This window comes from Anomaloglossus baeobatrachus, chromosome 3 (genome assembly GCF_048569485.1).
Source record: "Anomaloglossus baeobatrachus isolate aAnoBae1 chromosome 3, aAnoBae1.hap1, whole genome shotgun sequence".
Classification (NCBI taxonomy): domain Eukaryota; kingdom Metazoa; phylum Chordata; class Amphibia; order Anura; family Aromobatidae; genus Anomaloglossus; species Anomaloglossus baeobatrachus.
The window spans coordinates 217,732,295-217,748,068 of record NC_134355.1 but is presented as its reverse complement, the minus strand read 5'-3'; the positions used below and the strand labels follow the sequence as shown (position 1 = coordinate 217,748,068).

Sequence of the window (15,774 nt, the reverse complement as noted above, 5' to 3'; positions counted from 1 at the left end):
AACAAACAATTAAGAACCATGCATAAAATTGAAATAATAGAACAATCTATTCAGTTGCCTACTACCTGCTAATCCCTCTGCGTAGCAGCAGTAATTGTGTGTGTGTGTGTTTGTGTGTGTGTGAGAACATGACTTACTAGTGGCGCATCACAAGAGCTTCCCAGTTATCTACGTAAACATAGACAAAACACATTACCCCCACTGAATACCCTTGTTAGCTGAAGCCTCACAGATAAGGCAGATGATAACAGTGTGAATGCAAACCACACAGCTCTGCAACACAGTCATGGAAATCTTGAAAAGCAACAGTCAATGCAAACATGTGTCGCTGTCCCTCTATGGATTTAAACTGTATGTGACAATTTGACAGTGCAGAGGCAGCAAGTCTCATTGTCTATATAGTCGGCTTACCCTGAACAGATATGTGTTTTGATAATAAAACAAAGTGTTGCGTGCATGCATTACTGTCTGGGCACAGCCTACCGTACCCAGGTACTGTGATGTCCAGTTGCCATAAATACAGACTTTACGCTCCTCTCATGGTAAACAGTATAGACAGCACCGGAAGAATGTTGGTCTGTGGCACAGGATGCTGCTCACTGGCGTTACGGTACTTCTCACCAAACTCCAAAATGACTCCCCTCACAATTGAACGAAGTGTTTCCGTGGTGGCTCTTTGCTGTAACACACACCTTTATCTTTTCCTTCTGTTCATAGACAGCATCTCCAAGTCCACACCCGAAGAGCGTTTTGCTATTGCTATAGTGACCAAACAGATAAAAGCAGCTCCAAAAAAACCTGCAGCCCCTTGTGTGTAGTCTGCAACAATGCATGCAATGAACGGCAAACAAGCATGTTGCATTGACAGTGGCTAAAGCTGAGCAATACATCCTCACGCTATCAATTCATATCCATGTAACACTTCATGGTGGAAGTACTCAAAGTTGAGATTTTTTGCCTTCTACTTAGAGATTGTTACAGATTACATGACTTGGGTGATCCTTTGCTATGTCCAAAAAATTCCCAGGCTAGGCAAGGCTTACAACCCATGCGACCTGCATAGCCAACATGACTTATGCTCATAGGCAGAGTTGTGGCCGAGGATTCAGTTGTTGACGTGCTTCCAGTACTTTGTCTCTGTCCAGGAAGACAAAAGGTAAACTCATCGTCAGTAGCATCCTCCTACACCTCCTCTGCTGACATCATCGACTGGCTGACTTTGGTTTGACAGTAAGTGGTGTCTCCAACCTCATCATCACCCTGTGTGTTTTCATTCTCCTCATCCTGAGTCCTCCGTGACAACCTCTTCCTGCCCTGACCGAATAGCAAAAGTTGACGTTACAATCAGGTATCTGAGTCTCCTCATCATGTTACCCATTGTCTCCACCAGGATGATGTATGGTTTGGAAATGAGGGTGTACATTATGCTCAGCACCCTCTTCATCAGGGCCTGGATCCGACTCACAAACCTTCTGGCCATCTGTGCAGATCATTTCCCCTGTCTCCTGGAACTCGTTGCCTCAACATGTCAGATTATCTGCTACACCCGCAAGCTTCAAACGGAACCTGAAAACTCATCTGTTCAGAAATGACTATAACCTTCAATGACCCCACCACCGTGCGGAGCTTCCGCCCAACCTACACCCCACCTACTGTCTCCTCCCCAAAATACTTTACAATGTAATCCCGCAAGGGCTGGGCCCTCTTACCTCTGTACCAGTCTGTCTATTGTTACTTGTATATGTATTGTGTATGTAACCCCCTTCTCATGTACAGCACCGTGGAATCAATGGTGCTCTATAAATAAATAATAATAATACTAATAATAATAACTTCTTTGTCTGTACTCACTGCAGCTTTGGAGCAGACCTCTAATTCACAGGCTATAGTGTGACTGAACAGCTCTGCAGACTCAACCATCTCTGTTACCCCATACTCAGCAAGGCTGGTGGAAACTTGAGAGCTGTTAGGAAGCAAGTGCGATTGGGTTGACACCACAGTGGAATGGAGTATTTGTGATATTGAACTTGAGGTGGAGGAGAGCCCACTTTATGGCGCACTTGACATCCATTGAAGCAGCTGCTGTTTTGGTGCCTCATCTACTTTTGTTAACGATGGTCTTGTCCGTGAAAAAAGGATCATATCAGATTATCTACGGGAAGAAGTACACCTGTTATTTTAGCTGTTATTTGTTGTTACGAATTGGTGCCGCCGTAAACACAAGCAACCTGCTGCGGTTCCAGTTGCGCCCAGCTGTCACCTGCCATTTAGGGCTGTGCCTCGGGTTGTCCAGCTGGCTGCTTTCTCCTCCACGTCTAAGTGTGGAGAGGCTGCTAGTGCGCATGCGTGTGCCGATATACCCAAGCCGCAGCCTAACTCCAGTGTTTCACCTACTGAGTATGCTCAGCCTGACTGTGTCATTCCTGAGGCTAAGTCTTCATTTTGGGCTACAGTGCATGCTCGTCTGGACTGTGCCTGAGTCATTCTGCGACCTGCGGTTCCACACACTTAAACAGGGCCCTGGGGCTTGCCTCACTCTCGGGAGGCCACTACAACTAACTGCACCCAACATCAGCCCCAGGTGTCCCCTTACACTGCAGTGGCAGTCCCCACTGACCGCAATACCAAGAGTGGCATCACGAAACTACATATAAAGAAGCAACCTACCTGTGACCAGACTGTTCCTCCACGTGGAGTACCTGGAGGTAATGCACCGAAACAACACCTGTGGGGCTTCACACTTAGTGCGAAAAGCCTCTTTGCACAGGTACTTGCACTTCGTGCCGGGTCTAAGTCCTGTGTTGTGCCTAGACAGCATGCTGAAGCGGATAGTCTTTTTTTCGGAGACTGTATTTCATGCTGAGCATGCTCAGGCACTTACTGCATCGGAGGCTAGGTCCGGTAATGAACTCTTTGGGCCTGCCCCTGATGTGGGGGGCCCATATAGACCACAGGGCATCAGGTGTCCTGACGATGTGGCCAGGCCACTCCCAACTGGCTTACAGAGGCCCGCCCCTATGACTTGTCACCTCATTATTGTTGGTCAGACAATGACTGGTGAGGTGTTTAAGTCGTGGCAGCCATGAGGTCATTATTGAAGTGGCGGTTCCGAATAGGACGCTAGTTATGCCACTCATGACGTGTCACTCTGCTTTTGTCTCCAGGAGGTGCATCGTGGTCCCCCCTGGTTTGTGGCAAACCCAGGTTATAAAAGGGCCTGGAGCCAACAAGGAGGTGTGCAGTCTTCTATTATGCTCCGAAAGAGCACACCTCCATGTGTTGAACCCATTGCGTCTTTAGGCCAGAGATAGGCAGGGATAGGGCGTCGATGCAGGCTGCCACCACAGTTGGTAACGCAGAACGGTTAAGACCAGCTCCTGTCCTACCAGTCCTGCTAGTGACATTAACAGGCCTGCTGCTGCTGATGCGCCTGCTGTCCACAGGTGTGGCCCCAATGCACACGGACAGCGTGCCCAATGTCCCCTGTGTTGTTAACAGGGATTTTCCTGGGCTGGGTGGGCGTGTGGACCCTGTGACGCTAACAGGTCTCCCAGTCTCCAGATCCGAGAGGCGTCTAACTCGGTTCAGGCTACTATTAGTTTCATAGCCACTCAGCTCTGTATCCTCCACCTAACCTTCCATTTGACAGCCTCTCCTTTTCCGACTGGGAGCATGGTGGACACCGACTGGCGATGGGGATATATACCTTTCTCTTTCTTTTCTTCTTAATTTTTTTTAAATAGCAGTAACATAGTATATACCACCTTATCCAAATCTGCCATTCCCACCATAACAGATGTTGTTTCTTCAGCAAATGTTACTGTTGCTTAACCACCAAATCTACGGACACAAACTTTTTTCACCTTTCCAACACACCTGTTCCCCTTTCCAGCAGCATCTGTCCTTTTTCAACTCATTTTGTATATGACCAAAAGTGCAACTCTGCGGGGACACCGTACTCAATGCCATCTCAGCACAGCAGACAGCCCTCAGTCCCTCAGATGTGGACAAGTAAATGACCATTTCCTCCTATCCATGAGAAAGCATTGAGATTCACTCTATGCAGCACAGGTGTTTAGTGGAAAAGCAAATCGAATATTGCGTACCACCTTCTGCTGATACTCCTGTATACGTGCGTCCCTTTCTATGGCCGGAATTATTTTGCAAAATTTTGTGTTGTACCGGGGATCTAACAGTGTGGCAACCCACTAATCAGCATTACTTTAAATTCGTACTATCCGAGGGTCATGTTGTAGGTAGTCCAGCAAGAAGGCGCTAATGTGTCTTGTGCATCCAGGAGGACCAAGTCCTTGGTGTGTTGGTGGCGGAGAGGTGAAAATCATGCCTCCTTCCTCTGCCCTCTCCCCCAAACCGAAATGTGAGCATCTGTTGAGTCTTCCATGCCCATCGCCAGTTCGTCCTCCATTTCTTCATGGGCTCCTGCACCTTCCTCAACAGTTTTTGCTGATACTATGCGCCCTTGTTAATCCTTCTCCCCCACCATGACTGCCGCCTAGGTGCCGCTGACCATCTGGAACTCGTAGATCTTGTTATCCCTTCCGCATATTACTCCTCCTGTACTTCCTCCCCTTCCTCTTGTCCCAACACCTGACTCCGCATAATGCTTACAGTGTGCTCCATCATGTAGATGACCAGAATTGTCACGCTGAGAATGGCATTGCCAGTGCTAAACATCTTCGTCGACATTTGTAAACTGTGTTGAAGGGTGCATAGGTCCTTGATATGACACCACTCCAGCAGCGTGATCTGCACCACCTCTGGATCAAATAAGCCCAGGCTATATGTCATAACGTATTGCAGCAGGGTTCGGCGGTGCTGCCACAAACGCTGCAACATGTGCAGATTCAAGCTCCTGCATGTTGGCACATCGCATTTCAGGCGTTTAACCACCAGACCTAAAGACTTCTGTAGCGACGAAAGTTGTTGAGCTGCTGGGTGCGAACGATGGAAGTGAGCACATAGCGAGTGTGCCCGCTGCACAAGGCCATGTAGGCCAGGATGGTGTTTTAAAAATTGCTGGAGAATTAGATTCAACACGTGAGCCATACAAGCCACGTGTGTCACATTGCCCTGACGATGGCCCGCAGCCAGGTTTGCATCATTGCCACACACGGCTTTTAAGTCACCAACGGAGTCCGCTCCGTCAATTTGTACTCCGGTCGCCCAGTGTTCCTTTCATGCATAGTGCTGATGATGGGAGAGGAGTCGATGCCAGCGTCGCAGGTGGACGCAGGTTATGCTCATCCACTGGGCTGCAATACCTTGACAGATGCAGAATCTCTGGTTGAATGTAGGTGGTGGGTATCTCGCAGATGAAGTACCATCATTCAGCTACAACCAATGGGAAGACACCACACCCTTTTTTATGCCCATCCTGTCTGCAGACCACTGCCAGACATAGCTATGAACCTCTGGTTACTTTTACCCCCAGTTCAGTTTTATGATTTTGTGTGCTTGTTACCTGACTACTTTTCCTGCTTGCTGTTTATGTACCTTGTTGGCCGATCAGCATTTCACCTCTGCTTGTTTTCTGATTAAGTCCTGGCCGTCCCATTCTGTTCCTGTTCCTCAAATAATGTTTTGACCCTGCCTGACTATACTATTCTCTGGAACTGCAGCCTTCCACAGGTATTGATCAATTTGGGCCCTGTGTAATTCATAATCCCTATATAAGGGTTAAAGGGTTTCAGGGTTCTGGGGGTCCTGCTTGGTGAGTGGCTTTCCTCTAACCTATCCTTTACAGCCCATCTGAGTGTGTGGATCAAGGAAGGCGTTACACCGTGCTCTCTGCAGAAGGCCATGTAGGCCAGGATAGTGCTTTAAAAATTGCTGGACAACCAGGTTCAACACGTGAGCCACACAAGGCACGTGTGTCACATTGTCACGCACCCATGTTTGCATCATTGTCGTACCCGGCCTTCCCTGGCTGCTGGTTGAGTGGAGACAACCATTGATGAAACTCGGTCTCCAGAGCTAAACGTCCACAACTTCTCAGCGGTGTGACTAACATTTCCCATACATTTCAAAGTAACCATTTGAACGCCTGATGGCATTGAGCTCTTCTGCCAGCATAGTAAGGAGGTGTGTGGTATTCCTTGTGCGCAGTCACAAGGAAGGGTGGCCTGACCACACAGGGTTTGGGCCGAGGTGGAGGACCAACACGAGGTTGAGGAGGCAGAAGCAGTGTATTAACTTCTACATACAGAGGAAGGATTGACACAACTCGTGGGGATGGCAAGACTTGTACAGAAGACCCTTCTCCATCTCTCCCCATAGTAACCCATTGCCCAGTCAGCGACATGTAACGCCCCTGTCCATGCTTACTGGGCCAAGTATCTGTGGTGAAATGCATCCTGTCACACAGAGTTTGTCAAAGAAGCGGTGATGTTTGGTGCGACATGCTGGTGTAGTGCGGGCACGCATTTGTTGGAGAAGGAGTGGCGCCTGGGCATCGGCTCTTGGGGCACTGCGATGGGCATAAGGTCTCAAAAATCCTTGGTTAAAAAGGTTGGAAAGGCAGCATTTTGGTAGCCAACAGTTTGCAGATGCTGAAAGTCAACCTCTAAGCCATGTCATGCCCTTCTAAAAGCATGTAAACACAGCAAGGGGACTCCAACCACAGTCTCCCTCGTTTCCAAAAATTGATCCACACACACCCCACTTGACTGGCATCAGTTGACCCCCATTTTCAAGCTTACAAAGATGCTTTGCATGAAGCACTCTCAAAAATACGCGTGCCTTTCGCCTCCCCTGGATGACTCAAGGGAAGAAAAGTCCTCTGAGAGCCATGACTTGTTCATCTTGGTTGTTTTTTCAAAAGCGAGGGGACTCCAACCACAGTCTCCCTCGTTTCCACTAATTGGGCCCCACACACCCCACTTGACTGGCATCGGTTGACCCCCATTTTCAAGATGAAAAAGATGCTTTGCATGAAGCACTCTCAAAAATACACGTGCCTTTTGCCTCCCCTGGCTGACCCAGGGGAAGAAAAGTCCTCTGTGACCCATGACTTCCTCATATTGGTGAACGTTAGTATGTCCACATTGTCAGTGGACAGACGCGTGTGCTTATCTGTCAGTACACCCCCAGCAGCACTGAAGACACGTTCCGAGAGAACGCTGACTGCGGGACACGACAAGATCCCCAAAGCGTACCTGGCGAGCTCAGTCAATTTATCCAGATTGGAAGCCTAAAATGAGCAAGGCTCAAGTTGCACAGTAATGGCATCGATGTTCCCTTGCATATACTCATATATCTGTGTCTCCTCCTCTTTTTCCTTGTCCAGCTCTTTTTTTTTCGCATGAGTATATGTCCTTGTCACTTTCTAATGTGTTTGTGTTGTGTTGTGAGTTGTTTGTCACCTTTTGGACACCTTTGAGGGTGTTTTCTAGGTGTTTTTATGTGTTTGTGATTGCCTCCCATTGTTTCCTATGCGGTTCGAACTCGAGCCGAACCACGACCGGTTCGCTCATCTCTAGTCGCAATCTCTGCGACCGCGGTTATTACACCTCTGGCTCCTTAGGCTATATGTGCACACTGCATCCTTTACTGAGGTTTTTTTGTGAAGTTTATGGTCACAAAAGATGCACCCAAATGCATGCATTTTTTCCCCCTTGCAAAGTCTAGGAAACTTCTATTTTGCTTGTCTGAACAGTGCAACTTTTTTTGGCTGCGTTTTTGAAGACGCAGCAAAGGTGCAGCCTGTCAATTATTTTTGCGTTTTGTCCCTGCATTTCGGAGAACTGGCAGATCAATTACCCGCTGACTCGGGGTTGGTGTGGATTGCCCTGTTATCTGGCCAGATGCTGGTCTATATGCAAAGTCTATGGGTACCAGAATCCAGCACAAAGGGGTAGGAGCAAGCACTTTATACTTACTGAGTCACCACGATGGTTGTCACACTGCTTCCACAGCCACTCATTCACTTCACGGGCCACTCATTACCATCACTGAATATGCACTGATTCCCCCGCCCACCAGCATCTGTGATTGGTTGCAGTCAGATGCGCCCCCACGTTGAGGGATAGCATGTATGACATTTCCAATCACAGACACCGGTGGACAAGTCTATATCGTACAGTAAAATTAATAATAAAAAAAAAAATTGGCATAGGGTCCCCCCATATTATGATACCCAGCACAGATAAAGCTACAGTTACAGGCTGCATGCCCCAGCCATGCGCTTATCTTGGCTGGGCATCAAAATAGGAGAAACAACATTATCTAAATAAATAATGTTAAACAAGGGTGTGTGCTCCCTCCCCCCCCCCCATTTTGATACCCAGCCAAGATAAAGCCCAACTGCTAGGGGCTGGTATTCTCTGGCTGGGGGACCCATGATTATTGGGTGCCCCCAGCCTAAAAATATCAGCCTGCAGACGTCCAGAATTGCCGCATCCATTAAATGCTACAGTTCCCGCACTTTACCCGACTCTTTCCAATTGCAGTGGCAATCGTGGTAATAATGAGTTAATGGTATCCCACAGCTGCCACTAAGCTTTAGATTAATAATGAGTAGGGTTTATGAGACCCCCTATTATTAATCTGTAAGTGAAAGTAAATAAAAACACAAACACCCAAAAAATGCTTTATTTGAAATAAAAGATAAAGCAAGCACCCTCTTTTACTACTTTATTAACCCCCAAAACACCCCTGAGGGTCTTATGTAATCCACATGAAGTCCCACGGCACTTCCATCACTGCTACATCTGAACATGACTGCCTGCTGTGAGGTTCTGGCGGAAACTGAGCCACGATCAGTGGTGATGTTACTCAGGTTAGCCAAGGCCACAGCTGGAGTCCTCCACTAGTGACCGCAAATCACCTGAGTGATGTCATCACTGTTTGCGCAGCTTACTTCAGTCGAGTGTGAGTCAAGTGTTATTCACTGTGCTCCAATTTTTCTCACATTTGAGAGATGAGCAAAAGTGAGGAGAAGGAGAACTTCATCTCTCCACCTTCTCAATTGCCTGTGTTCACTGTAATTGGACTGCACTTGGATAACATCTGTGTTCAGTCCAATATTTCACAAGTACCCACAGAATTTTATGGGTGTGCATGATCCAAATATTGGAGCCACTCACAGCATGCTGTGATTGTTTTTGAATGCCGAATTGGCATGAGAAAAAAGCAGATCTGCACTGCCCTATATTATAACACTGGTCCAAGTGCTATCTGATAAAAAAAGTCATATCACACACTTTAGAAAGAACCTAGCAACTCAACAGGCCTGGAGAGGGAAAATATATATTTAGTGAAAATCCTTTCAAAAACTCAAGACACAATTTATCATTGCTGTACATTTGAAATACAAATAAAGTGATTTTCTAAGATCTTAATATTGCTAAACTATCCTTAGCTTTGGCATTAACAATGTGCCACAATATGTTAATAAAACTCCTACTTATCTGATGTTGATGATCTATTGTAAAGAGGGGTCATTCAATATTAAAATTCAGCAAATCTCAATAAAGGGATGTGATAAACATGAATGTTAGCAATATACAAAATGTCTTACCAGATTAGGTAATGCAATCATCATAAATGTATTTCTTGGCCAGATGTGCAGATAATTTGGTTCCATTGCAAACTAGAAAGTAAAAATGGAGAGAAAGTAACCTAAAATGAAACTGTAAAGTAGAAAAAAAAAAGTCTATAGAGTTCATTGTCCTACATAACACAATATTAATTACAGTGACTTTATGGCAATCTATTAATGTAGAATTAAAAGGTATATTTGCATTGGAGCACAATTTAATACTATATATTCTAGGATGATTAGAAAACTCATAGATAAACAGTATATTGCAAAAGTGAGTACATCCCTCACATTCCTGTAAATATTTTATTAGATCTTTCATGGAACAAGACTAATGATCTGACACTTTAATATAATGTAAAGTGGTCAGTGTACAGCTTGAATAACAGTATAAGAGTGTATATTTGTGTGACCTCAACTCAATACACAACCATTAACCTCCACCCCGGAGCTCATTTTCACCTTCATAACCGGGCCACTTTTTGCAATTCTGGCGAGTGTCACTTTGACAGGTTACACCTCCAGAATGCTTCGAGTCCCGGTGATTCTGACATTGTTTTTTCATGACATACAGTACTTCCTGATAGTTATATATTTAGTCCAATATTTTGTCCGTTTATTTGTGAAAAAATCAGAAACTTGGCGAAAATTTTGCAATTTTCAAACTGAAATTGTATGCTCATAAATCCGAATTGAGTTATGTCTCACAAAATAGTTGCTAAGTAACATTTCCCAATGTCTACTTTGCATCAGCGCAATTTTTGAAACATCATTTTTTTTATTAGGCAGTTAGAAAGGTACAACGTTTATCAGCAATTTCTAATTTTTCCAACAAAAATTACAAAACCATTTTTTTAGGGACCACATCACATTTGAAGAGACATTGAGAGGCTTAGGTGATAGAAAATACCTAAAAACTACACAACTCACACTGCTCAAAACCACATTCAAGAAGTTTATTAACCCATTAGGTGCTTCACAGCAATCAAAGCAATGTAGAAGTAAAAAAATTGAAAATTTTACTTTTTCCCACAAAAATGTTACTTTAGCCATAATATTTTGTATTTTCACTAGGGTAATAGGAGAAAATGCACCATACAATTTGTTGTGCAATTTTTCCTGAGTAAGCTGATGTGGTGGAAATCAATTGTTTGGGCGCACGGCAGGGCTGGCAAGGTAAGGAGTGCCATTTAAATTTTTTAAAGCAAAATTGGCTGGAATTATTAGTGGACACCATGCCACATTTGGAGACCCAATGAGGTGCCTAAACAGTAGAATTCAGATCAGAGGTAAATCCAGCAACCATTTCATAAGTTAAAACATGGCTTTATTCAAAAAAATTTTAAAAACATAGGAAAACCATGATAAAGGTTAGGGTTATGTAGACCAGATGTCCAATCACATTACAAGAAGGAAAAAGAGGGGAGATTCAGCTCACCCATTCCAAGTCCATTAATAGTGGTCAGTGCATGGGCAAACAACAGGCCGGCTTCTGAGTAGTGGTTCCAACAGAATTCAAGAAAAGGGTTGTCCAGCACCATCCGATTTGACTTGTTAATCCACGTCAGACTTCTTCATTTCATAACAAATAACTTTTATTGTGCATATTTAAAATCATGCTTAAAAACACATCTTGTTTTACGCGTTTCAAGCTCCTAAGGGCTCTTACTCATAGCATATGAGTAAGAGCTCTTAGGAGCTTGAAATGCATAAGGGTACCGTCACACTTTAGCGACGCTCCAGCGATCCCACCAGCGATCTGACCTGGTCAGGATCGCTGGTGCGTCGCAACATGGTCGCTGGTGAGCTGTCAATCAGGCAGATCTCACCAGCGATCAGTGACCAGCCCCCAGCCACCAGCGACGCGTGGAAGCGATGCTGCGCTTCGTAACTTAGGGAAATATTGGGTAACCAGGCTTGGTTACCAGATATTTACCTTGGTTAGCAGCGCACACCGCTTAGCGCTGCCTCCCTGCCCTTGTAGCCAGAGTACACATTGGGTTAATAAGCACAGCGCTTTGCTTATTTACCCGATGTTAAGTCTGACCACGTGTGCAGGGAGCAGGGAGCTGGCACTGGCAGCCTGATAGCGGCGGAAGCTTTAACCAAGGTAAATATCGGGTAATCAAGCTAAGCGCTTGCTTGGTTACCCAATGTATACCTTGGCTTGGTTACAGCGTCCGCAGAACCCGGCTCCCTGCTTCCTGCACATTCAGATCGTTGCTCTCTCGCTGTCAAACACAGCGATGTGTGCTTCACAGCGGGAGAGCAACGCCCAAAAAATGAACCAGAGCTATGTGCAACTAGCAGTGATCTCACAGCAGGGGGCCAGATCGCTGCTCAGTGTCACACATAACGAGATCGCTAATGAGGTCACTGGTACGTCACAAAAACAGTGACTCAGCAGCGATCTCGCTAGCGATCTCGCTATGTGAGAAGTACCCCTAAGACAAGACTTGTGTTTTTAAGCATGATAAAGAATAAAGCTATCATCACTTTTACGGCATGGTGAACAGTGTAAAAAAACAAAACAAACAAAAGACTGTTCATGAATTGGTTTTTCTTCACGATTTTGACTCACAAAAACTTGAAAAGAATGGTACCAATATGGTACCAACAAAAACTCCAGCTCATCCCACAAAAAGCAAGCCCTCATATGACTGTTGGCAGAAAAATAAAAAAATATAGCCTTCAAAATGCAGTGAAATAAAAAAAACTTTATTTTGTAAAAAGCCGTTTTAGTGTGATAGTCGCCAAATCTAAAAAAAAAACTATATAAATTTGGTATCACTGTAATCATACTGACTTGAGGAATAAAGTCAACCACTCATTGATAACACTGGGGAATGCAATTTTTTAGGAGTTAGGTCAGACAACTGTTCTTAATTAATTTTTGGATGCTGAATCCAGAAATGATCTCAGTTTTTCTCTATCACGTCAAGTTTTTGAACTATAGGATTTTTGTCTTCTCAAAAATATGTAAACTACTGTACCTAAAAAGTGTTTGTTTTATTTTAACTAGTACAAATATGAACAAAATTGAAATATATAAGAAATAGGCATGACAAATACGTTTTTTAACACTATCATGTTTTCTACAAAGTATATATATATATATATATATATATATATATATATATATGCAAGTATTTAAGGTAAAAATGTACATTTATAGCTTTTTCTGGAGTGTTTAACTTGAGGACAATCACGTTTGCTGCTCCAGCAATAGTCAGCCATCATATGTACATGCCATCTACCCTGGTAACGGTCTTCCATAACCTTCAAATCTTGGAGAAATCGTTCACCTTGCTCATCGCTAACAGCACCAAGATTTTCCGGAAAGTTGGCAAGATGGCAATGCAGAAAATGTAGTTTAATACTCATGTTGCAACCAAGCACTTTGTAGCTCTCCAATAGTTTCTGAACAATTTCTTTGTAATTACTTGCACGTGTATTTCCAAGAAAGTTCTTGACACGTCTTTGAATGATAACCAAGCATTCTTCTATAGATCTGACATAGTCCCGGTGAAATGTTCATCTTTGATGAGCTGTCGAATTTGTGGACCATCAAACACACCAGCCTTGATTTTTTCAATGGACAGTCCAGGAAGTGCCAACATGATGTACTTAAAACAGTCACCGTCAGTTGGCAATGCTTTTACAAATTGCTTCATGAGACCTAGTTTTATGTGCAGAGGTGGGAATAGTATATTCTTCCTGTCAACAAGTGGCTGATGTAGAATGTTAGGATCTCCAGGTTTAAGACCACATCTTTGAGGCCAATTCAACTCAACCCAATGCTTTTCTCAAGCTCTGCTATCCCACATACAGAGAAAGCAGGGATACTTTGTGTACCCACGTTGCTGACCAAGAAGGAAGCAAACCATTTTAAGGTCAACACAGATGATCCAATTGTGTGTGTCATATTTCAATAACTCAATAACTCTCTTTATATCTCCATGTTCTTCACGAAGAGAGACAGAATGCTCAATAGGGACTGCACCAAATAAATTGCCATTGTGTAGAAGGACACACTTAAGACTCCGCTTTGAGCTATCAATAAACAGTCGCCATTCATTTGGATTGTACATTGATGCCCTAATTCTTGGAGTAAACCAGGAATATTATGGCAAAACACAAAACCACTGTCACACCGAAAGTACTGCAAAAATGTACTTTCTCTAGTACGAAAGTATGATACCTTCGCTCTTTGTTCAAGTAACTGTTTCTCATTCAGCCTTGATGCTAGTAATTCTGAAGCTTTTTTTGATAAGCCCAATTCACGTGCTAAATCATTTAACTCATGCTGATCAAATCCCTTACGAATTGAATCCTTGTGAATTTCAAATTCTGCCTCATTGCTGTCACTGTGTTCGTCAACATCACTCAGAACTTCTAGAGATGGTAGCTGTTCGAAAACTGGCACTGGAATTTCAGCTGAATGAGGCATTGGTCTGATAGCTGACGGTAGATTTGGATATTCTATTTTACTTTTATTTTTCCTGTTAAATCCTGATGTTTTCACTAAACAGAAGTAACAGTCTGGGGAATGACTTTTTTGCTCTCTCCACACCATGGGGATACCAAATGCCAACTTTTCACGTGTACCTTTGGTCCACATCCGTAAACTCTCGACACACTGCTTACACACTATGTGAGGGGCCCATGGCTTATCTTGATCACCGAGTTTTACTTTAAAATATGCAAAATATGCTTGTTTGACAAATGCACTGATGTTTGCCCTTTGAACTGGAATGGTGAAAACACCACAAATATAGCAGAAGGAGTCAGGGTTGTTTAGGCATTTACGACGAGAGGAAGAAGGAGCAGACATGATCTGAAACAAAGGAAATATGTACATAAGTAAATAAAACACTGAGATGGAAAGTTACAAGCTTTGAAAACTAACAAAGAAAAAAATCATTAAAGATATATAAATTACAACTAAGCGCCCAATGTAAAGAGAAAAGCTATCACAAATCATATTTATTCCTACTATGATACATTTTTTGTGTAAAGATATTGATAATTATGACGTATTGGGAGCTGCACACACCTCTCACCACACTGTCTCAGTTGTGACTACTCTTACAAGTTGCCACGTAGCTCTATATGAGTCAAATTGTACTCAGATAACAAGTCTTATTACAGAAATCAGTGCAATTGTGCTTCTATGGCAGGTAAGTTGAGGAGGAAAAACTTGACGTGATAGAAAAAAACGGACAATTGATGTCATATGAGATTACCGATATATAAAAGTATGAGAATATATACATGTTTATGGTACTGACATATATATTTTTTTATTCTTATTGAAATTTCCAGTCTATGAAGAAGGCATTAGCCGAAACGTTGAAGGCATTAGCCGAAACGTTGTGTTATTCAATGGACATGTAATAAAGAACCAATAATTTTCACCACAAATGAGTGCCGGAGTTTTTTGATTATCTATTGTAAAGTTCTCCTGAGGACCACCTGAGCAGTGAGCCAGACCATCACGGTTTTTTCATACTATTGTATTTTGATCTGTGCTCCTGAAGTACCAATCGTTTTTCACCAATGGCCTCTAATGTATTTTCTTACAATGAAGAACAAACTACCACTATTCACTCGAGAGTGACCTCTACGGGTCAATTTTTATTCACACCTAGTGAAGAATCTAGAACGAAAGAATATGAACGGGAGCTGAAGCGGCAGACAGCCCTTGAACTCCACCTCATTACATTGGCAGAATATTATAAGGTAAAACGGATACCACGCGGTTTGCGCGTTTCATTACGTCCCACGCTATTTTCTGATAATTCCGATTTTTGTACCACATTTGAACAGATTTTGAACAAATGTTCATATGACCTTATGACTTTAACTATCGATTTTTTACATAAGGAGCTTGACACCATCTCTCGACAGATATCTACAATTGAGGGACAACTTTTGAATACCTTTTCTTCAACTGAATTAAATAATATGAAAACTAAAATGGAATCCACCATTTTGGAATATAAGAAATCCTTACAGGAACGTAAACGCAACAAATTTGCAAGAGATGAGGAAGATTATAAACGTGGACAAGTATACAGATGGCGTTGTGGCGAAACATTTTCACGTAGACGATTTCCAGTTAGATCTGAATTCTCATCTTCTGCCAGTTCTGGCAGTGAAATTGAGTCCCATGGCAGTTCTTTTTTAGGACCACGTCGTACCTACAACCAAAG

At 43.4% G+C, this 15,774-nt stretch overlaps 1 protein-coding gene across 2 annotated transcripts in view; it reads right to left on the bottom strand.

Moving 5' to 3' along the window:
- KMO (kynurenine 3-monooxygenase) overlaps positions 1 to 15,774 on the bottom strand; it is a 1,795,071-nt gene that overhangs the window by 725,598 nt on the left and 1,053,699 nt on the right. For both annotated transcript variants that reach the window (XM_075338209.1, XM_075338210.1), the window contains one exon: positions 9,539 to 9,610. In XM_075338209.1, the coding sequence (XP_075194324.1) occupies positions 9,539 to 9,610 (72 nt within the window). The remainder of the gene's footprint in view (positions 1 to 9,538; positions 9,611 to 15,774) is intronic.